The sequence below is a fragment of the Falco biarmicus genome, chromosome Z (assembly GCF_023638135.1).
Source record: "Falco biarmicus isolate bFalBia1 chromosome Z, bFalBia1.pri, whole genome shotgun sequence".
Taxonomy (NCBI): domain Eukaryota; kingdom Metazoa; phylum Chordata; class Aves; order Falconiformes; family Falconidae; genus Falco; species Falco biarmicus.
This window is the reverse complement of record NC_079311.1, coordinates 30,926,086-30,953,456: the sequence shown is the minus strand read 5'-3', so window position 1 is coordinate 30,953,456 and position 27,371 is coordinate 30,926,086. Positions and strand designations below refer to the sequence as shown.

The following is a 27,371-nucleotide window of genomic DNA, read 5'->3' as shown; positions in this document are numbered from 1 at the left end:
CTATCTGACTGATGCCTTTCTGGCCACTAATGACTCCTCAGGCGTCTTCTAGGGACAGTGAGCATGATGCTTGTTCTGAGTTGCTCATTAAATCCTAGCAGTATTTTGTGTTGCTAGCCAATCAATAATTGCTTTATAGTTGTTAGCTGCACATGTCCTCCTTGCAAAGTCTTTCTGCGTACTGCTATAGAAGCCTGAACACCATGACCAAAAATGGGCTGCAACAGTTAAGCAATTCCTTTCCTGTGCAAAAATGAATAATTTTCCCCATCTACATTGCACCTACGGGAGGCAGGGAGAGGATCTTCCTCTTTTTGTTGGCTACCTGAGAGACACAGGGGGATGCATGAAAATGCAATGTAGATCTGGAAGGCCTATGGGTTTCCTGCATGGGGAGATGCTTCCTGTAAGATGCCTTTCATGTGTGGCTCTGGATTGACAATGAAACTCCCTTTTGTCAGGCGTAGCAAGTTTGTACTTCACAGACTGCAAAAGAAGACATCTAGGGCTGACTTCTGTATTTCATAAAACTGTCTGTTGCCCTTACCTGCTCCCTTGTCACACTTCTGTGAGCTCCAGGTTCAGTCAGATGCCAATGACCTTGGTAATCAGCTTTGGCTCCAAGCCATTCATCAGCCATGTATTTCAGGTAGCATTAAATTTATTATCTTTGGTATGTTTTGCCTCCTCCTCACAGAGCTACTGTACTGACCGTGTTTGTGCAGCTTCTCAGATTTCTTTTGCAGAGGAAAGCTTGTCTGATAGAGTTTTCACAAGTTTATATACAGTGTAATCATGCCCTGCATGGTCTTCCTTGTCTTGCCTTTTGATAACAGCAGTCAGCAAGAGCACAGAGTCTAACTAGGGCGTTGGGCTACTTATGCCTTTTTCTGCCTGGGGCGGGGGGGGATGTCACTTCAGGATGTTTTCATGGCTATTCCATCTACTCTCATCCTTGCCTTCAGGCTGCTGAGCTTTCAAAGGGTGTTTGGCTTTATGACAGCAAAGCGCAGAAAATGTTATTTCTGTATTCAGCATTGATCAACACATGCAGCCTGATGGGTCCTTCTTATCACAGGATGGAATAGAAAGTTTCCCAAACAAGGATCTAAGTTTGCCAGAATTGCCTGGCTTACAGAAGCAGCAAAGCTCACTTTACACTAGGCAGGCATTGGTCCAGGTGTAGCTCTCTTGCTAAGACCCTTCTAAAGAAAGACCCTGAGGAGCCTGACCGGGGAAGAGTGCCTGCTGGGGCTGCCCAGGAGGTGAGGGCTGTGGCAGTCTAGAGCCTGGATCCTTACCCTGTTAGAGCAAGAGGCTTTTAAGGACAAAGGTGTTTATGGAGCTCTCCATCTTTGCAAGTATGATGATTTACTGAGCCGTATAGCTTTGTAAGGAAATAGTCTGGCCTCTGGAGTGGACTTGTTGCCAGAACTGCAGAGGAATCACAGATCCTGCTGTCTTCACCAAGACCTGTGGACTGTGTGCATCTCTGAGATACCTGGGCACAGGAGGGAATGTACTTGTCTGTTACAAAGATATTTACAGACAACCATGAGAGTGTGTGCCTTATTGTGTCCCAAGAGGTTACTGGCCAGTACTGCTTTGCCCAAGTAAAAGCTAACTCTTGACTTGGGAAGTACTGCAGGTGGTTCCCTCCTGGTGTGACATTGGTTTGTGCAGAGGGTTTTTAAGGAGGATTCCTTTCCTCCTAGGAAAAAAAACCCAAAAAACCTGAATAATCTATTACACTGTTTTCCATGTGCAAGATTTCTGTCTCACCTGGCACTGTCAGCCCTGGGGATGACCTTCCCTCCATGTTTGGCTTGCCCTCAGCTTCTGGCTCTCCCTGCAGTAAAGCAACCAAAGCAGTCCTGCTAAGGTCCCAAGGGAGCCTGGAGATGACTAACCCCTAGAAATACTTCTCCAGCGCTGCCCTGGCAGTTCCCCTGGCCTGCAAATGCTCAGCTCAGACAAATGAGTGTGCTTCTGGTATTAAAAAAATGCTGGAAAAGCTAATGCTGTGGTCACTAGTTAGTGAACAATTGTGCTCTAAATCCTTCCTGTCTTTATCTGGGTCACTTTCTCCCTTCTCTTAACTCCAGCCTGACCTCAGTTAATCCTTTGCCCTGGTTGTCTGCTTATTCCTACAGCCGCCTTTGACCCATGGAGAGCAACAGAGTTAGTTTGGTTTGTTCCAGTGCACATGCTGTGACATGTGAATGTTTTAGTTTAGTTTTCTTTTCCCTGCTCTCAATCCAAAATTTACAAAACGTGGGTAAGTCTGCTTGCCTTTTGCACCACTGCTCACCAGTAGATTCTCCCTTGCCAGGCCAACATCTAGCTAAAATGTAACTGCCCTCAGCCACATAATTAGCTGGGTCACAGCTCATGGACAAAAAAACCAAATCCCTTCCCTGGTTCAGCAATCACATCACATGGTAATGTGTCATCTCTGTAGCAAGGCATTTGTTAACAGGTGACTTGCAAGTATCATTAAGCCTTGCCCTCTCACAGAGCCACAGAACTGGGAGTTGAATCAGCCATTGATTTATTGCAAGGCACTGATTAGAAAAATCTCAAATTGAACAGGTAACTCTTAGAGGTCACCAAAGGCCATACACAGCTACTTCTACTCATTTATTTTCTCATTTCTTTTTTCTTTTCTTTTCTTTTCCTTTTCTCTTTTTTCTTTCCTTTTCTTTTCTTTTATTTTATTTTTCCTTTTCTTTCCTTTTCTATTCTTTTCTTTTCTGTTATTTTCTTTTATTTTTTTTTCTTTCTTTTCTTTTTTTCTTTCCTTTTCTTTCCTTTTTTTTCTTTTTTCTTTCCTTTTCTTTCCTTTCCTTTTCTTTCCTTTTCTTTTCTTTTCTTTTCTTTTCTTTTCTTTTCTTTTCTTTTCTTTTCTTTTCTTTTCTTTTCTTTTCTTTTCTTTTCTTTTCTTTTCTTTTCTTTTCTTTTCTTTTCCCCTTTCTTTTCTTTTCTTTTCTTTTCTTTTCTTTTCCCCTTTCTTTTCTTTTCTTTTCCCCTTTCTTTTCTTTTCTTTTCCCCTTTCTTTTCTTCTTTCTCTTTTTTCTTTTTTTCTTTTTTCTTCTTTTTTTCTTTTCCCCTTTCTTTTCTTTTCTTTTCCTCTTTCTTTTCTTTTCTTTTCCCCTTTCTTTTCTTCTTTCTCTTTTTTCTTTTTTTTCTTTTTTTTCTTTTTTCTTCTTTTTCTTTTTCACTGTTTTTATGCCTGAACAGGAGGAGGGATGTGGTCAAGAGACATTGACAGGGAGGCTTGGAAGGTTTTGTTAGCTGAGGCATTGGTCTCCACACAGGATTTTGCTCCAGGGTATCAAAAGGAACTCATGAGGCTTTCAAATGCTTGTACGTTCAGTCTACAACTGCAGCAGGCAATCCTTTCCAATGCTGAAACACCCATCTGCCCACAACCTTCAGCTGATTAACTAAAACTCAGCTTAAATGCACTGTATGGTTAAAGTCTCACAAAACCACTTTGAGGAAAATTCAGGTTGCCTTGGCAACATTCAGCAAGCATTGCTGGACAGCCTGCATATTTCAGGGGTCTCATTAAAAAGTTGGAATAAATGTTGCCATGGTAATATCAACTTTGAGGTGATACCTGAAGTGTAAGTACTTAATCTCAATACCTTTAACAAAGCACCCTCAGGAGGAAGATGGGAATCAAGAGGCGATGGCCTAGAGTCTAGGTGACTGGTTGGGGAGAGATACAAAACCACGTTAGAATAACAAAGGATGAACAAACATTCACCAGTGCCTGCTGAGCATTTCTTTGCCCATCAGGACAGAGAAGCAGTCAGCCCACTATTGTCAAGCCAAGAGGAATATTGTTAGTGCATAGCTGAACACTCAAGTCCTCCTGCTTTTCTCATTTTGTTCTTGGGCTTTTTCTCCCATGGATGGTTGGAGGTGATGTCTGCTAAGTGTTTTTCACCTAAGGTTGAGCCACATTCTCTGTTGCCACTGGCTTCTCCTTCCGTCATGCTTTTCTTGGTCCCTTTCCTGTCTTGGAGATGCATGTGTCTTTTCACTGTGGTCAAGCAGTGCAAGTTGCCTTTGGTATTTGCACTAGGTAGCAGCATGAGGCTGCCTGGTCCCACAGCCTCTAACCACTCACAGTGTTCTTCTCCCCAGAAAAGCATTCTGGGTGGAGTGTCATTGCACCCTTACCTGCTGCCTACAGCAGCCCTGTGCACACTTGCTTTCTTAGCAGGAGCTGTGTAGCTGGAGGGTCTGACCACTGTCAGATCACACTCTTCCTCTTGTAAATTCCTGGAGCCAGGAGTAATCACATGGTGAAAGTGGAGAGCCTAAGGGAATCCTGTACTGGAAGAGGCACAGCATTCAAACAGGAGTGTGTGAGAACAGCCTGCAAATGCAGGGATACCAGTTCTGTTCCTCAGGAAACATAATGCATGGCCAGCAAGTCCATGAAAGGTGTTTTTTGTGAAGACCTTGGCTCCCTGTACATCAGAGACCAACCAGCTGCTTTGGTACAGATGTCAAATGCAAAGGCCTGGATGCAAAAGCCACTTCAGGAAGTACTTCACCTGCGGTCCCCGAAGGCAAGAGCAGGAAGAAGGAACAAGGGCAGAAATGCCATTTTCTGCTGCCAATATGGTATCAGAAGAGGCAGCCTTCCTACTCACACACACAACCAGTGACTGAGCGTCTGCCAAGCCTACAGATTTGTGCCTTACCTGCCCACACTTTCCAATTTACACTGCCACTGCCTAGAAAAAAGGCAGATTTGTTCTTGTCCTGCCTATGTGACATGACCTTCAACTACAGCCCAGGGCTGTGGGTACCTGCCTTAGGAAACTATTTTTTTCCCAAGATGCAGCTTCTCAGCAGTGCCTGAAAATCAGGAGTGTTGCAAAGTGTGTCACATTATAGACTCCAGCACTGGTTTGGAGGCTGTTTGACCTCAAGCCCTTCAACAAAGACTTGCGAATTCAAGGTACTCCCTGTCCCCACACTGCTACAGCGTCCTGGCGTTAGTGAAGCCACCAGATTTGTCCAACTGTTTCACAGATGCTTCTCATGGAAACCCCAGGAGCAGGGTCAGAGGGCCTCACATGGCTCTCCAGCACAGCACTGCTCTCTGACTGCTTGGATGAACTGACATGCATGCTTGGCTCCTGGGGGAAAGAATGTTATGTCACCATCCAAAAGCAGTCAGTCCTCCATTAAAATCCCAAGTCATCCACACATAGTATGTAGGTGATTTGTATATTCTCCAGGGTGGATACCTCATCCTGAAATAGCCTTCCATGTGTTTTGTGCACAGTTAGCAGGCATTTCAATAAACAGGACAAGACAGGAATTGTTATTCCAGGCTTTTCATTATTCATTGTCTTTTTCAGCATTTGAAACCACAGGGAAAGCTGTGGGAGGAGGGTTGAGAAAGGCCCCAAACAGGTCAACCCTGAGTACTTATCAGAGACTCATACTCGGGCTATCTGCAAGGCTGCCTTTGCTTTTACTTCCTCTGTTTGCATGCTGCTGTGACAGCACAGCAAAGTAAGGGGACATAGCCTGTTCCAAAACTCAAGTATGCTCTTAAAGCTGGTAATCAGGGATGGAAAATGGGGGGAAAGGTTTTACTGAGGAGCTGAAGACACCGTCTCTCAGGAGTTACATTCAGAGAACACAGTGTTAAAATGCTAACCTTCCAAACACTGAGAAACTAATAAATACTAGGTTCAAGGCCACCCCAATGGCTTTTGTTTAATTGCTTTATTACAACTGGTGGCTTTAGGAACACGACCATTTGCAGTGCCCCTGCCTCATGCCAGCTTCCACAGTCCCCTGACAACAGTGAGGCATGGCCAGGAGAAGACTCTGAATTCTGGGGACCCTGCTGACTGTCCTGAAAAGAGATGTGGAAAATATTTTCAATTTCAAGCAGCTGAGTGCTTCTCCGAAAGGATGACTTTCTTTCCCTGCCACTGCTATTAAGTTCCTGACTGATAATCAGGAATATCTCACTTTACATAAATTTTGCTCCTGTGCCCCTTGGGGAGCTGATGTAAAAGTACTATACTCTCTTAAAAATCCTTGATGGGTCAAATTAACTACCCAAGATTAAGGAATATCCATAGGCTCAAGACCTAAATTCCCACATCATCAAGCAGCATAGTACAGTCTTTTCACCAGGCAGGCAGAAAATTGTTTAGTCATCGTGAAATACCCAAGCTGGATGACCACACTGAAAATCTCAGAAGAAAAGCAGCCATTCTTTTGTAAGAGCCACGTCCACCAAGTAAAGCTTGTGGAACCATGCTGAGAGAAAACAAACTACTGAACTGCTGCTCACTGAGTGATCCCTCTCTGCTCTTAGCCTGAAGCCAGGAGAAAGCCAATGAATAAAAGCTGCAAGTAAAATTCAGATAATTAAGATTTCATCAAAATGCTTCATGCAACTGTGTGGACAAAGTAGTATTAGACAGGCAGCTGAATACCCATGGTGACTAACCTCATTGTGCTAGCAAACTCATGTGTCACCTGTTTAATTGATATAGTGCAAATTACATTTTGATAATGACTGGCACTTAGAAGGCAGCCAAAATAATAATTCATTGCTCAATTAGCACTGGTTTTCCCACTTTTCAAGCTCCTTCCATGCTAATGAAGAGGCCAATTTATTTTTTTTTTTTCCCCAGAGTTCAAAATTGGTCACACTTAAGTGAGTTTTATGACCAGGAGAGAGAGAGATTGGGACTTAACCTTAAGGAATCTGTTGCTTTAGCAACTTTTTCTGCCTGGAATTATAATGACTATTATTCATAATCACTTATTACTGATTTTCAGCTTTTATAATTATGTCCAGTCTGTTTTCCTTTTCAGTTACACCATTTTGCATCAATCTTACTGCTCTGGTCTCACTGAATTTGCTCTTGCAAGATGCGACTGAAATTTCTGGTGGATAAAAAACTTTCTGGAAAGATACATGATTTGGTAGTGTAGGTCTATTCAAGGAGAAACAGAGTAAAGAGCTTGCAATGGCTGTGCAGGAGCCCCACAGATAAATGCTAAGACATTACTAGAAGAGGAAAAAGAAAGGTAGTTTAATCTGGAAGGTTTCAAAGAGTCACTTTCTCTCTCTAGCACTTGTCAGTGTTTCAGAATTTAATAAAATTCACAATATCTGCTTCATAATCCTAACCCTACTACTTTTCTCGCTTTCGTATACTCTGTTTCAGTCTTGAATGTTTATGCTTACATTGTTGAAGTTATCTATCCATGAAAGATTTGTACAGGATGTACTATCAGGATTATGGTTTAATCTAGTGAATACTAATACTATATTGGGAATAATACGTGAACAGGTGCTTGTATGTACTGGCGTATTTATATTTGTTTCCTTGAAGCACTTGTCTATTGATCTAGGCTTGCTACGTAACACACAGTACAGAGATTTGGACATGTGATGGTGGTAGGATGAAGGGTGGGAGGGGTTGACCTAGCGCTGTAAAGTCAGTTTAGGAAGGGAGAGGGGAGTCAAAGCTAGAAATTTAACCCTTGAACTTTCTAGCTGTTAATTCACCTGCAAAACCAGCCCCAGAAAGCCTCTTTCCTAGGGGATGGACTGGTTAGGAGGCCAATGGCCTGGCTTGCCCCTGGGACAGCACCCAGGACCAGTGTGGCTGGCTACTACCCTGCTCTGCCTGGCTAGCAGGACCACTGCCAGGCTAGCCTGCTCACAGCCCTGCCTTCAGTCACACCTCACAAAAGGGGAAACAGTGCCTGCACTACATTAATGTTTGTTGGAACGAATAAGCACATTTTCAGATGAGAAAGCAGACTTGTTTTCACAAGTTCATGGATTTTAACAAAGCCCTTCTCTATATTGCACCCAATGAAACAAAAGCACTTAAAAGCAAGGAAATCAACTGCTAAAAGCATTCACATCTGACAGATTTTGTGAAGAAACTGATACTACGAGGGCTGTGTCAGACAGAAGGTAGCACAGGGCTGGGCACTCACCTTCCTCCTGCCTTCTCACCTTCACCTTATGGCACAAAGCCTACTGACAGCCAGCCTTTAGCTTTGGTAATTCTCACTCAAATGGAGAACTCTCCAGGAAAGACTTGTCACACACAAGTTCTTGGGGATTGAATTTGAGCGTCCTGCTAACTGAGGAGCAGATCACCTGGGAACTGAGTAGGCTGATGAGGGCATCTCTGATTTGAAGTGATGGCTACATCTGTAAGTTGTTCTTTCACCAAATACTTCCTAAAAAGCAGGCCAAACAAACCCAAAATAATAATAATTTAAAAAAAAAAAAAGAAAAAAGAAAAAAAGAAAGAAAGAAAAAACCCAACCCAGCAAACCCAGCACCTTCAGGGCTGCAGTTTCTGATTTAGGGGAAAACCAGTGCAAGCTAAAGCTTAACTCCAACAGTTTGATAGTTCCTGGTAGAGAAGATAAATATTGCTGTGCTGCTAAGCTAGTATGCTTCTTATAGTGGTAATGACTGCATCTGAGTGCTCAGAGAAAGCTGTGAAAAGCTCTTCCCTTAGTTTCCTTGCACAGCAAGGCACAGACAGTTTTCAGGTGAAAGCCTGAATCCTCATTCTTTGTTGCCCCACTAAACTCTTCAGTTACCTTGTCTTGCTGCTTTCGAAACATGTCAAGTGCTTAGACACACTGCAGCCACAAAATCTGCAGTGGAAGTGAGACTGTTCGCAATCATGGGATCAGGTTTGGGATGATCTTGCTGTCACCAGGATGTACAATCATTTTACATACAGTTCAATCAAATCAAAACAGTACACACTGAATTTTCCAGATATAGCATTTGTTTTGGGTTTGCAGCCCTCAATACAATAAAATCAGGTATTTTTTGGCTCCTGGAAGTGCAGAATGACTCATGGGTAGCTGCGAGCTTTTTCAGTATTTTTGTGGCTTCCCACTAGGTACTCACAGCCCCTTTTTCTAGTCATTATGCCCTCTGAAACAGGAGGAAATTTCCACAAGAGGACCTGAACAACCATGTGGGATTATGTACTCAGGCAACCTGACAGTTCTGGGGTGGTTTTCTAGGTCAGTGGCAGCTGGAAGGGTGAACATGGAGGAGAAAAGCACTACGGGACTTCACCACATGCAGACAGCTGAACAGCCAGACCCCTGAGGTGGCTCTGCAGAGGACAACATTGTCAGTGATAGTGTGGCAGCTAGACCCTCCCTTCTTGCACAAGGCTAATGACTGTGCTTAGCAGTGTACACCCTCTGAAAGCCAACAATGCAGTAGTTACTGTAAATCTCAGAGGTGTGTTAGTTTTTGGAAGGGGATTTTGAGGCATTTATTATCTCTTGCAGCATTGTGCGACCATCTTGTATCACTCTGCTTGAAATTAGGCTCTTCAGAGATTTGTTTTTTTTTTAAAGTGTGATACATTTCTGGTCTGATTTTCTTCTTCATACTCTTCTACCCATTGACTGCTTGTTTCTTTTTCTGGTCATACATTTAAAATTGCAGTTTGAAGGAACACTCAGCTTAGGAAGCTAATAAAACAAGCTATTCCTGCGGACCACCAAGTGCAGTGACACTATTGTTGCAGTGGTTCTCACACACTGACCCAAAGATAACGTTAAATAGTATCACTAGCAGAAATAAAACTGGAAAATAAAGACTGTGGGTTGGTTTTTCTTTTAAATACCTCACCAGTGCTTCCACAGGAAGACCCTTAAAGATTTGCTTGGGCTGGCAGGGCTTGGCAGGGCCTGACAGTGCTCTGTGGGAGAGATCGCTACCCAGATGCCCTGCTGATGCACAGGGAGTACTTGGCTTCTGCCAGGGAAGGGTGGAGGACAGGCTCCAGGCAAAAGGGACCCTCAGAAACTGCACACACATACAACAGCTCAGCATGAAGATGTCCTTGCACACAGAGGACAAGACAAAGCGAACTGAGCCCTGCTGCTGAACTGGGGGTGTAACTATCCCTCTCTCTGCTCATTTATTTCCTGGATGTAAGAGGCCTGCCTTGGCTGTAATGAAGTAGAATAATTTTGGAAAAAGTCTTAACCCTAATGACAAGAAGGCCTTCACTTGTACTTGTCTACTACTACTGCAACAAGCAGAGAACATGTTTTTCATGGCTTTGGGTATGATGGCTGTATTTGAGCTCTAAAACCCACACATATCCTGTGCAGGCAAATACATGCTCATAGGAGCAGAAAACCAAATCTAATGTAGTCATGTTTTGAAAGTTTCTTTGAATGGATGTGAGATTTTAAGTAGTCACTTGTCACTACTACTTGGCAAACCACAGGGACATCAGAGCGGCTTTTCCTCTTTATGTAGCAAAGTGAATCTAGATTGTCATCAAAGCTGTTCTCACCGGGCTGGCTGTGGAAGATGAGTTTAAATTTCGTTATGTTATAATACAGTATGTGTAGGAACAGCCTTATGGAGGCATGTCATGGAACCTGTACCAGGTAGAAATGATATCATATGATATGATGCCAGGTCTTGGCAAGGGTAAGGAATGAGTTTCTGTGAGTATCAGTGGCAGATCCCTTCTTCTTTCCATGCAACAATAGAACAGGAGACTTGTTTTCATCTTCTTTACATTATTTCCTCCACAGGGACACCAGTCCAGGGTCCACTGTCCCATGTTCTTTGCAGTGGCTACTTGCAAAGCATTCCAGTGAGTGCAGCAGTACTGTTGTATGCCTTGGCACATCATAATCCCCTGAGAAGAGCACCCTTCTTTCCTCCCCAGGGAGCATGGTGCATGAAGTTGCCTCAGGCTGGGACCTTGCATAGCACCCTGCTCTGCTATGGTAATGGTGCACGCTGGACACACAAGTCCTAGAAAAGAGCAGCTTTGTGCTTTGTTAGTGCATACACCATTACCAAGACTGTGATGCTGTCTATTCTCTCCCCTGAGCAAGAAGCAATTGTGCACAAATTGCTTTGTCTTGTATAGGCAGGGCAGCTGACAAGGCAGAATCTGCTCATCCCCAGCCTCCCTCTGAGTGATCAGAGACAGACCTGTTTGATTTGCCTCATGGTGTGTCAGCTAATAAAGGTTACTTCTTCTTTGTACCTTGCCTGCTACTCTTTACATCACTGGAGCTATCAGTGTGTTTAAGAACACCCTCCTTTTAAACAGACATTTTCTTCAGCAGCTGGAGCATCCATATGCTGCAGTCTGTCCAGCCAGCCGTGGAGGCAGAGGAGCTGTGCCCATACTCATGACTTGCTTGCTGCTGGCAGATTCCTGCATTGCTTCCTGATTTAGGGACTCGAGGGAGCTGTGTTTAGTGGATTTTCAGGGCAGTTGGTTTAGCCACTTGTTGATGCCACAGTGACCCCTCTACTGCAGGGCCTCAGCTGCCAAGGGATCTTCTGTCCCTCCCCAGATGGGCGAACATCTTTTTATATCACACAAGATAAACACTTCAGGTGACCCTGGATCTTTTTTAAAAACCCCATGACTGCAGTTTGCAAGACCATGAGATTGGGACAAGTCAGTAACGCTCTGAGCTGATTAACTTCTAGCATCTGTAGTGTGTGAACGGATGGAGGGAAGCAAAGCTTTGTTTCTCATATGTATGATCATTTCCTATTGTGAACAATCAAAAAGGGAAGACTGGAATTAAATTCATTGTAATACACATTGACATAATGTAGGTAAAGTGCTTAAAGAAATGCTGATTTCCTGAAAGGATGGGTTTCATATTCCCAACTGAAAAATCTTTTATGTAACTCCTCCTGACTGACTGACTTTGAAAATGTACAGCCACAGCCCTAAGGCTAAAAGTCCCCTTTACCACCCTCAACCTCCAGATTACTGCAAGAAAATACCATCAGAAAAAGAAGAGCTGGAGCAAGACCTTCAGAGCTAAGATGCCTCTACTAAACCTGGAATTGCTTGCTGAAATTTACTTGAAATTAGCTGGAGGATTTCTCTGCTCTTTCATTCATGAAGACGACTGTGAACTCCTGCCGTGAATGAGTGACTTTACTTGAGAGCACTGATCTCCTCTCTTACAGCTCAATGCAGTGGTTAACATTTCAAAACAGAAAGCTGCTTACCCTGCCTGGATGGCTGCTCTCCGCCTCCAGCAGCAGCACAACTGGCTGGACCTGCCACATGTACATCATGATGCTGGGGGACTAGGTTTTCAGGGTCCTGCTTACCCCTTCAGGGAGAGCACCTGGTGCACTATTCATCTTCAGAAAGATTGAGAGCTTTAGAAAGTTCAGATATTTGAGGCCTCTGTCAAATTGATTTACAACTGCACAGAGGTTTGTACATTTCTGCCTCTACTCCTTGCTGCCTCCGTGACAGTTATGGTGTATTGGAAACCAGCTCATAATAGTGACTATAGAAACGGGAAGATGAGGAAAGGAGCACCAACAGGTTCAGCTGTTTGCTTGTGTGGACAGCGTGAAGGTGGTCATAATTGTTCTCCTGGTTTGTTTTTCCCATGTAGATGAAAGAATTTTTATATATATATATATATATATCATGGTTTATCATACAGAATCCACAGATTTGGATTATTATGTTAAAAAGTTCCATGGGTCAAATCTCCAATTCTGAAAAAGTATGTTACAGTCAAGACAGAGGGCTGTGCCTCTAGATTTTCTTTTTATATGTTTCTAACCTCATCCCAGGGCAGGCTTCTTCAACAGCAGTGCATGGTAAAGACATGATGGGAGAAGAGGCCAATGTCATTGTAATGTGTAATGAAAAAGTATAAGTGCAGTGATACTAGCCTTGAATGCTGCACATGGTCTTCAATTATTACATCCTGCATAGCTGAGAAGAATGTATCATTAACAATTTGTAGCAACACATGGCTTCTAAGGTATTGAATTCTTTTTTCTGTTTAAAACAAATGGAAAAAACTGTACATAATTAATCTCCTTGCAGCTCATCTTGTATCAGAGATGGCTGTGCTTTTAGGAGGATATTGACTCCTCCAAAGTATCAAAGCATGTACTCCAGCTATTAGGGAGGATCCTTAGCCAAAGACAGTCCGCTTTCATCTCTCATAGCTTGATTAAAAGGAAAAGTATGGGCCCTACACAGAGATCAGATTTGTTATGCTGAATGAGCACGGCAGAGAACAGAACAGCAAGTAACTTACCACATCAATTATCTGCAGCAAAGAAAGCTGGAGCTCAACTACAATGGGCTGGGAATCATTCACTACTGGTCGTTCAAGACGATTGTAGTTCCTCAGTAGTTCTCGGTACAAGCGTCTCTGGCTTTCGCCCTGCTGAGAAACTAGAGAAAAGAAAGAAGGCATCTGTCATTTAGGCTGGTCACACTGTCCCCATTGCTTGCTGTTTTGTTGAAAACCCCCTTTTAACAGGTTTAACTAAATTGCTACTTGTAATTTAAAAGTAGTTCCCAAAAAAATCCCCAAAATTCTGCACATGGGTGCAACAGACACAACTTTTCTGCATAGCTGAGTGATGAACTCTTAAAAAAAAAACATTAACTACTAACACTCTCATTACTAACACTCAGAAACTACTGCACCACCTTTGGGGCTCTAATGTGCCCCCTCCCTTGGCATCTCTCCTGCTCATGGTCAGTGAAGATGTGACTCCAAAACCACCAGATAGCTTCCTGGAAGCCAGTCAGAGCACTTTTATTTGCTTGTTCTTATTTCCTAAAGACTGGCTGCTCTAAGCCAGCACTGTTATTACTTGGACATACTGTGTGTTTACCCAGCATGAGTAACAGCTATTCTTATTCTTGAAGATGATGTATCAGGCCCTTATCTGTGCCCAAACAAGCCTTCTTCATACCCTCTTCAGTTTTGTGTGAGAGTCTTTACAGGCTTTGGATTACTTCCCTTGCCTTTTTTCCTTCTGATGGCAGCACACTTTGTTAACACCTAATGAGGTGGTGATATGAAGGCCAGAGTATTTCACAAGTATGTACAATGATACTGAATTTCTCATGTTACATGCTTTACTCAGCTTCCTCTGGGAACAGCTTAACACAGTAGCTGTTATGTGAACACTTGAGCATGTTAAAGACTAGCAGAATTTCAGTCTATGCTTAAATTGCCAAATGTCCCTGTTCACCAGCTTTGGGGTGAGTATGGAGAGCATCCATCTAACCTGCATGACCAGGTTTTCTTGCCACAACAACCACAGATGAGGCACGACAGCAGTGATGGCTTGGGTCTCTTCCCATGGGAAGGTGAGCACTTTGTTGTGACACACTGCCCAGGAACTTAGGTGTCCCCTAACAGTGTAGGTGTTGGTGTTCTGGCCAGTGGCAGCCTAAGCTCTACCTAAAGGCTGCATCTAACAGAGGGTCATGGGCTGCAGGTTCCCTGAGGCCAAACCAGTCCTGTCAGCATGAGTGCGTATTCCCTGAACTGTAGAAATCCAGTCCCTGGCAGGGAATCTGCACTTTAAATTATTATTACTTTGGACTGAAGCATTTTTTTATCCATGGCAGCTCCCAGTCTCTGTGTGTGACTTTTTTTAACTCTTGAGTAGAGCTCTGCACGTTGAGAAGAGGACTCCTTTGACAGTGGTTATGATGAATATCTTTTTGACAATGTAAACAAATCATAACAACCAGCTCTGCCTTCCTGACATTCTTCCAGTGCTCAGCAAACCTTGCAAGCCTGGAACAAACTGTTCTCCAACAGAGCAGCCATGCCTTTTAAAGCTAATAATAAATCTAGTTTATAAACAGTTTATAAGTCTGTATAATTCATGTTATCTTCATTTTTCCTGATACTAAAGGAAGCTTTGTAGCTCTCCAGTACGCAGTGCCTGGTGAATGAGAAGTATTCTTTTTTATTTTGGTAAGTTACACCAACACATCCTTTTCATGGGCCCTCTCTGCCCTCTCTGCCTTTGTGTAATACCTTACATGATCATGGGGATCCAGAGGAGCAGCTGCTCTATGTGCTGCTCCAATAGCCCTTGATGACATGTCAATATTGGATGCTATGTTTTCACCATCAGTAAAGACAAGCTGTGGCCACAGTTTCTCTCCTTCACCACCTTAAGTAAGCTTGTGTGTAAGGCAATGACTTAATCCTCTGTTATGGTCTTAGTACTTGCTTTCCAGTGCCTCGGCAGACCCTGACTCCCCTGTAAGATCCTTCTGTGGAAAGGAAACCAGTGAAAAATCACTACACATTGTTCTGCCGGGAGAGCTTCTGTGTTTTGAGCAAATTTTCTGTCCTTTCACTCACCCACCCACCCTTCCACCAGCATCTCCCCATGTTCCTGTGCTTTAGGGAAGGAATGACTGCCTGCACTACTGGTCTCATCTTGAGTACTTATGTAATATTTGCCTTTAACCTTTCTTTTAAACTGGCTGCCTCAGCTTCTACAAGGGAAAAGTGCCCTTCACCAGTCTCTGAAAGTTGGCTGGGCTGCTAGAGTGCCCTGGTACCATCGCTGTCACAGTGCACTAAAGCAGCCCCCCAAAGAGAGGTCTGACTTGCAGAGATGTGAACATAACCCTTTGCTGTATGCTTCAGAAAGCTATCTTTGTACTGTGTGCTCCAACCACGCTGAAGCCAGGCCCCTTCCCCTGACAAACTTTGTGAGCTGAAGTAGCCCAGTACAGCAATTTTGCACCTGTTTTTTCTATCCTTTCTTCAACTTTCCCCTCTGTGATTTAATCTTATTACTTTGCAACCTCTTGTATCCCAACTTGTTAGCATAGCCTTAGCTGATCTACTTTTAGCCTGCTGAGTTGGCACTGGTGACCACATGTTTTTGTGCTTCATGGTTTTTCTTGCAAAATTACATAGATTCAGAAGCAGTGGAGACATTGGGGTGTCCTGGCAAATAATCATGGCAGCTGTTGGTAGCACAAAGACCTGGCTGATCTAATCACACTGCCATGTCTCTGCTACAGGTGCTTTGGAGAAGGCGCTGAGGTGAGTGACAAATCAGGCTTGTATTTTCATAGACTTTTTCTTTAAATTCTAATCTTTAAATACTTAATGCTTTATACTCCAAAGAGGTTTCTGCTTTTTTTCCCTCCAATGCTTGTGCTAATGCTTTGTGACACTACATGTCTGTCTGCTAAATGGAGTGTTTGCTGGTGATGGGGAAGCCTAGAACTCTCAGGAGCAGTGGTAGAATAAGCTTTACCATTGCCTACAACTGAGTCACAGAAATCTAACCAAAAGCAGTGTCACTGTTTCATCTTTTAAACTAGGCTGGAAGCTGGCTGTCAATATTTAAGATTGCCAGGTCAGTCTCCCAAAAGCAATGCCAGAATTACTTGTCTGTGTATGTTACAGGAAGTGCAAGTAACTGGCAAAGGGTATGAAACTTTCTAGATAAAGTATGTTTGAGCAACAGACAGCCGCTTACCTTCCACTGTCTTAGGCAGTGTCCCCCTTGTTTCTGAATTATCTCTGAAGCAGTAGGAAAACATACACTCTCATTAAAACTTGAGGGAAGAGCAGTGTATGGTGTTTATGTCAAGTTCAGCAAGGCTTTTGACACCATCTCCGAGAACATCCTAATAGACATTTGTCTATGCCTTACAGGCTAGATAAGTGAACAGTAAGGTGGATTGGATGAAAAGTGGCTGAACTGTCAGGCTCAGAGGGTTGCAGTCAGCAGCACAAAGTCCAGCTGAAGGTCAGCCAGTGGTGGAGTACTCCAGGGCTACAGTACTGTGGCCAATGCTGTTTAAGATTGTTATGAATGATGGGACAGAGTGCACCCTCAGCAAGTTTTCTGATGGTACAAAACTGGGTGGAGTTGCTGATACATCACAATGGTTTTTTGCCATTCAGAGGGATTTTGAGAAACTGGAGAAATGGCAGACAGGAGCCTCATGAAGTTCAATGAAATGAAGTGAAAAGTCCTGCACCTGAGGAGGAGTAATCCAAGGCACCAGGGTAGGCTGGGGGCTCACTGGCTGGAGACCAGGCTGGCACAAAAGCTCTGGGGGTCCTTATAGACACCAAGCTGGCCATAAACCAGTAATGCAGCCTTGCAGCAAAGGCCACCAGCATCCTCAGCTGCATCAGGCAGAGCCTCACCAGTAGGTCAGAAGTGATCCCTCCTCTCTACTCAGCACCAGTGAGACACACCTGGAGTGCTGGGACTAGTTCTGGACTCCTCGGTACAAAGGAGAGCATAGAGTTACTAAACCAAAGGCTAGACTATCCCTCAATCTTTACTCACCAAATAATCTGAAATGATTCCCCAAACTGCTCCTGGAGTTTACAGGCAACTGAGAGGCACAAGGCAACCAGTCCCCTGGTGGTTTTGTGAAGAACTCTATGGACAACAGAGTATCCATGGTCTACATTCAGCTTTTAAACACCTCTCTGAATCTCCTCGATGCTTCTGCATGTGCAAAGAAGTCAGCAAGAAGTCCACTGATTAAACATGACCTAGAAACTGATAGCAATCTTTTGGGAATACATGCTGTAGTTGAATTTAATCTTTCTTTCTAGGATGGAATTCCTGAGAACTGCATAGCAAGGTAACCTGCCAAGGAGCTATGTCTCTATTGCAGAACGCTACCTCCTCTAACAGGAGATACAAGAAAATGTGGGTCCCTCCAAATGCATTGCTGTGAGACCAGGGAACTCCTCTGGCAGGGCAATACTGCATGGTATCTTCTGTGCTGGATCAGGGAGCCCCATGATGTGAAGGAAGAACCTGTAGCAAGAAAACAGAAGATAGCCGCTGCCCTATGAGCTTACTTCTGAAATGTATCTAAAGAGCTGTCCTTTACCTCCTTTATTCCCCTATGACATGCTTGCCTTGAATTATTTCAGCAAGAAATAAAGCAAGTCATCTTGCTGCTAGCTTACAGTCTGAGCTCTGTCTTTCACATGTAGTCTGCATGTGAGATTTCATCCTTTTTATTAAACACAGACATGTTGCAAAAACCAGACAGGCTAGGCTGAGAGACTAGGACTGAAACATGGGATGGTTGTGTATTAAAAAAAGCAATTGCAGACCAGGCCTAGAAGCAAGTTAATAACTGCATCCATGTGTATGAACAAAGTGTGGATTCACAGCTAGAGGGAGAGGCACCTCTGATGAAACTTGCACCGATGGTGTCTCATACAGACTGTGAGCCTTCATGGTATCTATAAAGGGGTTTGAATTCTCTGAAACACTGCAATTAAATTAGATCAAGCTGATACTGGCTGATGTCAGGTCCAAGTCAGCAGCTATGCATGCCCAAGCTTAAGCTCAGACTGAACTCCTAGACATGTCCTAGTGCCAGTGATGGCAAGGAGAGCTGCCTCATCGGCTTGCATGTTTCACAGTGACCTAAGTCACACTGATCTTGGTGTAACTCAGATTTCTGCTCTGGCTGCAAAGTTAAAAATAAAATAAATATTCCAAACTTCTGGGTAGGAAAAAAACAAAAGAGAAAAATAAAGAAACAAATATATAAATAAATTGAAAGACCAAGAGCAAAAGCAAAAGTGGAAGAAAAAAAAAGAAAAAAAGAAAAAGGGAAAAAAAAAGAAAAAAAGGAAAAGGAAAAGGAGAAAAAGAAACCTGACTAAAACTAGCAAAGCCCTTCCTCCTTCCTTTGCGTGCTGTGTATGGTTTCCCTGGTTGCACTGGTTTGTTCCTTTACAATTTTACTTGGCCTGTTGAGGAGACATAGGCCTCTAGGCATATGGCTGCAGGCTGACAGCAAATCCACCTTCTCTGTACAGGTGGGATCCTCTGGGCGTGGATTGCCTCTTCCATGCTTGTCATCCCATCCTCCCCACTGTTTCACCATAATACTCCCTGTTTCTTCTGTGGGTTTGGTTTAAGATCTGGGGAAGTGTCTGACGGGGCTGGAGGCTGTTCAGCATTTTCTGGTAGGAATGGCTGTCAAAACTGCAGTTAGGTCTGGCCATACTGTCCATATGCCATCCCCAGGAAGGCCAGATGCTCCCTCCTTTCCTAGGAGCTGTGCTGCCATGTCTCGTCTTGGCTGTTGATCCTCCTGCCCTGTTTTGCACACAAAGCTCCTTGAGCTACAAGGCAAGAGTCCAGCCCTTGTCAGTTCCCCAGGTTTGCTCCAAAAGTGGTCAGCACCTTGATGGAGCATCCCTGGTGTGGGCCACATTCTGACTTTCTGTACACAGTAAAGAATAATAATGAAATATTGGCAAGAGGATAGGTGGAAGGACATGGATTTCCATGAGGTTTTCAGCCACAGTACCTGTATTTATTGACCATTCCACCTCTGGTTCGTAGCATTCCCTGGTTTTATCTTCATAATATTTGAACTTCCTGTTGGGCCAGCTGCTAGCTGAATGTTTTCTAGCTGTTGCTCATTTCTTTTGGCAGAGGCCTGAGACTTTACTTACAAGTTATTACTATATTCACACAAGATTATGGTACCCAAAGGACCAATGTTTTTCAGACAAAATATCATCTTTTTCCCCTATCACTTTATATTCACACTTACGCATGCTAATGTCTCTGAATTTCAAAGCATGCCTTTTTTTCTTCCCTTCTCAAAAACATTTCCTAGAATTGCTTGCATATACAACTTCTTTGCAGAGAAGAGTAAATTAAAATCAACAGCATATTCCTGGTTCATCACATGGCTTTTAAATATTTTGCCCCCTGCTAGTTCATAAAAAGTCCTAAACTGCCATGATATTGTGGTTGTGGTATTTATTCACTCCCCTTGTACCTTCTACAGGTTTTCCACCATACCTATGTAATTTTTTTCTCTTTGTACTGTTTGCCACATTTCCTCTGTTTTGATTTTTTCATTTGTTTGTTTGTTTTACTGTTTCCTAAAGGAAATTGAGTTGAGTTCTGGATTGTTTTGAAAAACAGTGTCGTTACACTGAGAGGTATTGTTGTATTTTGTTGTGTAATGATTGTATACTATCTAGTTACAATTGGAATATTTACAGAGCAAAATACCATCAGGAAAATTTACGGCTAACAAACTTAAATCCTAGAACTTCCAAGTATTTTCCTGACAGCACGCAGACTCTTCTGCCAGAGCACCTCTTCTATAATTTATTTTCTTTTTAGTTTATCACTGTACTCTTACAAGAATTTTTAGCTATTTATTTAGGAAAGCAAATAGAATGATCACAGGAAGACAAACACACACACTATATGCAATTATGAATTATAGGGGTTGTAACAGGAATTGTATCAGAAAAAAAGCAGGTTGTTTCACAGGCAACTTCATCAACATAAAGAATTGGAACAGCAAGAACACTTACAAAAATGTGGCATGTTCTGATGCATTGGTAGCTATATAGAAAACAGAACACCTTATTTTGTATATTTCTCAGATTTCTGAGAAACGTATAGCATGTCATTGCCATATGTCACTTAATCCCCAGAGACACAGATGTGTCCCATCTGTTTTTGTTCTTACGTGCAGCATTGTTGCTTTTATCTGTGGCTGCAAATGCATTATTTCTTTCAATGTCCTTTGATTTAAAGTGCATGGTGTCACATCTTCAGGGAAGAGTACTCACATAAGAAACAATGGAACCACATCAGCTGCCTCTACACTGTGTGCATCTGTGACTGTGTGTGTGTGTTTGCATGTTGCGTATTTGAATATAGCTCTCATTTAAAACCTCTTTTTAATCTATTTCCCTTGCGGGTAATCTTTGACTCTAATCTTTGGCTCTCACTGTGCAGATTGTTTCTGCATCTTACACACCAAACTCATTAGATACCCAGAAGAATGTGAGAATTGTCATGTTTTCCTAGGCAAAAAGGATCTAATCTTCCTGATATCGGTCATTTCTGTTCTTTCATAGCAGATAAAGAGCTCCCAGCAAAGATGGGTATTAAAGGGTATGCTAGGAAAGGTTTCATCTCAAAGATTTAAGGCACATGACAGCATGCTAAAATAGGCCATTACATAATGAAAGGATGGGATTATATTTTTGGTCCTGCTGGCTTGGTGCAGATATTTCAGAAGCTGAGATATATGTGTAAGGTGAAGACTCACACATTAAGATATTTACAGTGGGATATCTCTCAAATGTTTGATAGTTCTTTGAACTGCCTCATTGCTGCTGGTGAGAAACACAACTGGCTACAGGCAGAAAGGGAAAAGACTGTATTTTTAGTGTAATGCTAGTTTACATTAGCTCCATGCAATATAACTTTAGTTACTGTAATACTACATGTAGAAGGAGCACAGAAGGAGGGAGTTGGTGCAGTGGTGAAAAGGGTGACTCTCCTATGTTACAGAGAGCTGTGGCTGTCTGAAGGTGACCCTTGCCAGCCATCTTGGGATTTATGGGGAGAGGCAGTAACAGAAGCCAATGGAAAGAAACAAAATTGTATGACAGATGTCAGATATGGGCAACCACAGAATCACAGAATCACAGACTGGTCAGGATTGGAAGTGACATCTGGAGGATGTCACTTCCAACCTCCTGCTAAAGCAGGTTCACCTTGAGCAGCTTCCACAGTCATGTCCAGGCAGGTTTTGAATGTCACCAGAGAAGGAGCCTCCACAACCTCTATGGGCAGCCTGTTTCAGTGCTCTGTCACTCTCAAAGTAAAGAAATTGTTCCTCAAATTCAGGTGGAACTTCTTGTGTTGCAGTTTGTACCTGTTGCCCTTGATGACATATCGTCATCAGTGTACCAGACTGGGCTTCTGGGCTCCCAGCTCCCACTGGCTTGCAGAGCAGCTTGTCACATCCCTTCACTTCTACATGTCTCAGTACCCAAACCAGTAAACTAAGGGAAATCACCTGGGAAAGCACTGTGGACTTGACTAACCAAGAGCTGTCAGTGAGGTAGCCATGCCAGTCTCCCCAGCATTCACAGATGGCTCTGGAAAGGGTCACAGGCAATCTGCACCTCCCCACCAAAAGTGCACCCAACATCATGTCAGGCACATGTGGAGAGTTCAGATCTGAGAAAGCCATATATGAACAGACAGGTGTAATAACAATTTCAGTGGAAACAGATAGGCAAGTCTGGTTGGGGCTGAGAAGATGATAGGTGGGAAGAGAGGTGTTTTTCCTAAACCCAGTGCAGAAAATAGCAGTGATATAGAGGCTGCAGTAAAATCACCAGGCTCTATTTTCCACCCTGGAAATGTCATAATATAATTAGAAAGAAGCCCACATCAGGATCAGCAGGACCCTAGAAGAGAAGGAAGATACGTGAATCTTCTAGGAAGAGAAAGAGAAGTAATTTTGTCCCCAAGACATGAAGAAAGCAAAGACAAACCCCCCAACTTAGCCCTCCCAGGTGCTATTCCTTAGTCACATACATGCCTTTACTAGGCAGAGAAAGCTCGTTCCTTTTTTCATAGTTCAAATGTGAGGGAAGGATCTTGCCTCAAAACCATTGCCTCAGTGTGTGGTTAACGAAGCAGCAGTGATATTGTTTAACTTCTCTGGGCAATGCAGAGGACATACTGGAGTGGAAAAGTTACAGAGAGTAATATTGTGGAAATGAACCACCCAGTGTGGCCAAAAATGTTGCAGTTATTCTTTCCCCTTCCCCTTCTGCAGTGCTGGTCAGTAGCAATTGTTATGATCCCAGAGATGGCTAGTTTCCTGAGCAATGGACTTTTGCCTTGTCAGCCTGCCAGCTGTACTTGCATAGCAATGCTTAAGCAACAAATGTACCTAGGATACAACAGGCAAGGCTAGTGATGACTCCTTCTGCCTTCTTTCTGCAGTGCTCAAGCCTTAGCTGCTGCTTGTGAAGAAAGTGAGAGCAGCATGGGCTGCAAGGCACAGGCAAGGCACAAATGTTTCCCTCGATCACTAGGCAGGTCACCTTGCATAGAAGGAGATCAGGTTTGTCAAGCAGGAACTGCCTTTCATGAACCCATGCTGGATGGGCCTGATCCCCCAGTTGTCCTGCATGATGGTGCTCAGGATGATCTGCCCCATAACCTTCCTCAGCACCGAGGACAGACTGACAGTCCTGTAGTTCCCTGGATCCTCCTCCCTGTCTCCTCATAGATGGGCAGCACACTGACCAACCTCCAGGCTTCTGGGACCTTTCCATTTGGCCAGGACTATTGATGAATGATGGAAACCAGCTTGGTGAGCTCCTCCACCAGCTGCCTCAGCACCCTCAGGTGGATCCCATCCAGCCCCATAGACTTCTGTCTATGTCTATGGGAGCAGCAGGTGAGTGACTGTTTCCTTCTGGACTGTGGGGACTTCATTCTGCTCCTTGTCCCTGTCTTCCAGCTCGGGGGGCTGAGTACCCAGAGGGAAGTACCTCAGCCTCCTCCTCATCCTTTGTGGCAACGTTCCCTGTCACATCCAATAAAGGATGGAGATTATCCTCGGCCCTCCTTTTGTTTCTTATGTATTTGTAAAAACAGGGGGTTTGATATCTCTTATGGCAATGGCCAGCTTGAATTCTAGCTGGGCTTTCACCTCCCTAATCTTCTCCCTGCATATCCTCATGACATCCTTATAGTCCTCCTGAGTTGCCTGCCCCTTTTTCCGAAGGTGGTAAACTCTCCTTTTTTTCCATGAGCTCCAGCAAAAACTCTCTGTTCAGCCAGGCCATTCTTCTACCCCACCAGCTTGTGTTTCAGCATATGGGGACAGCCTCCTCCTGTGCCTTTATTTAAGACTACCTGCCTTAAGAATGTCCAGCCTCCATGGACTCCTTCAGAGCTATCTCCCAAGGGAGTCTGTTGACCAGGCTCTTAAACAGACCAAAGTCACCCCTCCAGATTCTGCTGGCCCTCTCCTTATTCCTCTGAGAATCAAAACCTTTATCATCTCATGATCGCTATGCCCAAGATATCCTCCAACCACTATATCACCCATCAGACCTTCCCTGTTTGCAAACAGCAGGTCCAGCAGGGCATCTCCTCTAGTTAGCTCACTGACGAGTTGTGTCAGCAAGGTATCTTCCACAAACTCCAGGAACCTTCTACACTGTTCCCCCTCCATTGTCTTGTTTTTCCAGCAGACATTCAGTAGGTTGAAGTCTTCCATGAGCACACAGGCTAGCAAACTTGAGACTTCTCCCAACTGCTTGCAGAGTATTTAATCTGTCTCTTCATCCTAGTTGGGTGGTCTATAACAGACTCCCACCAGGATATTCACCTTGTTGGCCCTCCTCCTGATTCTCACCCATAAACACTCACCTACTGTCACCATCATTCAGCTCTAGGCAGTTGAAACACTCGCTGATACACAGGGCTACCCCACCACTTCTCCTTCCTTGCCTATCCTTTCTGAAGGGTTTGTAGCCCTCCGTTGCAGTATGCCAGTCATGCGAATTACCCCACCATGATGGTGACTACATCACAGTCTTCCTGCTGCACAATGGCTTCCAGCTCCTCCTGTTTGTAGCCCGTGCTTCAGGCACTGGCATAAATGCTCTTCAGCTGTGCTATCAAGCTCACCTCCAACCCTGGCATGCTACCCTCAGGCTCATCTCTAACAAGTTTGGTTTTAATTTCCTTCCCCTTTCAAACCTAGTTTAAAGCTCTCTCTATGAGCCCTGCTAATTCCTCACCCAGGGTCCTTTTCCACCTCTGATACAGGTGAACCCCATCTATTGCCAGCAGGCTTGGTGCCATGTAGACTGACCCATGATCAGAAAAACTGAGATTTAACCATTGACATCAGGCCCAGAGCCAGGTATTTATCTGTGTGACCTTCCAATTACATGCCCCATCATTCCTGCAACTGGCAGGATAGAAGAAAACAGTAGGTGTGTTCCTGATCCCTCAACCAGTCACTCCAGGTCCCTGAGGTCTCTCTTGATTACCCACAGACTTCTTGTTTGGACTTCATCATTGCCTACTTGGAAGACCAACAATAGGTAGTAATCAGAGGGCTCCACCAAACAAGGGAGTTTTCTAGTAACTTGGTCCCCAGGGAGGCAGCAGACTTCCCTATGGGTTGGATCTGGTCAGGACATTGGGCCCTCTGTTCCCCTCAGTGTGGAGTCACTGATGGCAACTACCTTGCTTTTCTTCTTAGCAGAGCTGTTGTGGGGTTGACTGACTCTGCCTAGGCATCTCCTTCAACCTGGACAGGCTTTCACCCACGTCATCATTTTCCTGGCCTTCAGGTTCCAGAGCCATACACCTATTGTATAGGGGTACCTGGGAAGGTGAAGCAGGTTGGGAACCTACTGCCCCGAGCAGGGACCTGTTTCCATTCTTCCCCATCACTTAGGACTTCTCCATCTGCCTGGTGGCAAGCAGGTAGGGGAGCCTCTGCTTCTTGTGATGTGTCCATCTGGTGCATTTGTCTCAGTGATGGTAGAGTGTCTCCACCAGTCTACCAGCCCTTCCTGCACAAACTGCCGCACCATGCCCTGTTTGCTTGCTCTGGCTGCCATGCTTCAGGCTGCTTGCGCTCCCTGGGGACTACTTATGTACGTGTCAGGGTTTGTCTGCCTTCAATCCTGGCCCCACCAATGCTGAATCAGAGCTGCCACTTGTCAGGGTCTCAAGACTTGAGGATGGGTCTCAAGATGAACATACATGTTCCTGAATCTGAAACAGTTTCCCACTTGAGAAGCAAAACTTCCACAAAAAGCAAAACTTACATAAAACATCCATAGATGAGTTTCAGCCCTGCTGAGCTTTCACTAGGCCAGGTAGAACTTGCTGCCTGTTTCTGTGAAAAATGCTTTGCTGCTAGGTAGCTGATGATATTTTGGAGGTTTTGGCAACAGAAGTGGCTAGTATTAAGGTACTTTTCCCAAGGGAGAGAAGTCTGAGGCTTTGGTGGTCCAGGTCTTCAAAGACAAAAGGAACTGTAAATTCTCAGCAGAGAGTCTGAATTTATTTCACACTGAAGACAAAACCTGCTTCTAATACTGTCTTGATGAGGCAAGCGACTGGCTCTGAGCAAATCAGACTTGTGATCAATCAAACAAAGTCTGTGGAGATCTGACCTAGAACACTTGAAATTGTAAGAAGTGCTTTGTTTTGGCTGATTCAGCCTGGATTTGCCTATGTGCATATAAAGTGGCTGAGCATGGTCTGTATCATGAAGTTTACAGCTGGGTTTTTTCCCCAGACTGAATACCACAAGGTCTCAGTGACAGCTGAGCATTGGTTAGCTTTGATCTGTCTGTTTTCAGAATGCTACCTGCTACTGTCTTTCCCTCAGGTACAGGGCTCGAGTCCTGCGTTTGTTTGGATTAGTGGGGATATGAAATAAACGGCTCTCCTTGCTGCACCCTGCCAGCCAAACCTGCATTGCCTGAGTCACTGATCCTGACTAAGAGCAGAAATTAGCTGCATTGAAAATGAGGTACTTCCAGACAATGATGATCTGGGGAGCCTGATTTGTCTTACTTTGTTGATTTAAAGCTTTGGTAACTTCAGTCTAATGCTCCTGAATTATGTCAGTGCAAACAAAACAAAATTAAAACAAAACCGGTGCCCCGCGTGTCCAAGTGGAGTATGACTGTCATCTTGTGATACAGTAGCAATGCCTGCAGATGCAGGGTGCTTGGTCTCAGAGACACCAAAGCTATCCCGAAAACAGAAAGTGGCCCTGTGCTGTCTGGCCGACCCTCTTGTATTCCCCAGCATATAGACTTCCTGAGTTGCTAGAACATTTTGACCCAAAGGGGAAAGGATTTGCCCACTTGGAAAAAGGCCTCCTCTGGAGAAGGATGTATCCCCTTCTACCCACAGACCTGTTCCCATTCGATCTAGCCTTTCTCCATCATCCCGCCTTGTCACTATCATTGCCAGGCAATGTCGATCACCTAAGTAGACCTGACGATGGCTGAAGCGCTTGGGCTGAGATACCAATCCAACAAATTTGAATTTTAAAGTAAATGGAAACTGGGAATCCTAATATCTTTGGAGACCACATTAGAAGGCTTATACCTTGAATGAAATGCTGCCAAAGAAAGTATGCTGCAGGATAGCTGTTTGGCTATATTAGAAAGGTAAATCTTTTGCTTAGAGCTCTTGAAACTGTCCAGTTGCCTTTTATTAATTGTGCGTGAAGCCTGAACAAGAACAGCTAATTCAAAGTTGCTGCCTATTTGCCACTTGAAACACTGACAACTGCAAACCATCTAACATCTATTTGTTTAATTTTTTATCTCCTCTTTCTATTGTTATAGCTGTTGAAGCTGGACTTCAGTTTGTCAATGACTTTTCTAAACTGGCACAATATTCAAGGGAATGTGCTCCATCATTTGTCATGACCTGCTCTGCCACTTTTCAGACTCAAGATGCGGAAGTTCTTCAAAAACAGCACAAGATGGCTAAGAATTATGGAACGCATTTTCTGCATCATTATATGACCTCCAACTTTGGGTTTTTTCCCCAGTGTACTGACTTAGAGGTGATGAAAACACTAAACAGCATCCTTCTCTACAAACAGCCTACACTCAACATCAGTGAGACTCACCGCATGACACACAGCTCTGTTCCGAAT

General features: G+C 43.9%; 1 protein-coding gene across 3 annotated transcripts in view; it reads right to left on the bottom strand.

The window, feature by feature from the left end:
- LOC130143005 (neuronal acetylcholine receptor subunit alpha-7-like) overlaps positions 1–27,371 on the bottom strand; it is a 72,187-nt gene that overhangs the window by 37,208 nt on the left and 7,608 nt on the right. The window contains exon 2 of one of the 3 annotated variants that reach the window (XM_056325535.1): positions 13,132–13,271. In XM_056325535.1, the coding sequence (XP_056181510.1) occupies positions 13,132–13,271 (140 nt within the window). Of the gene's footprint in view, positions 1–13,131; positions 13,272–27,371 lie in introns of those variants that run through there. The other 2 variants (XM_056325536.1, XM_056325537.1) reach the window with 2 other exon arrangements.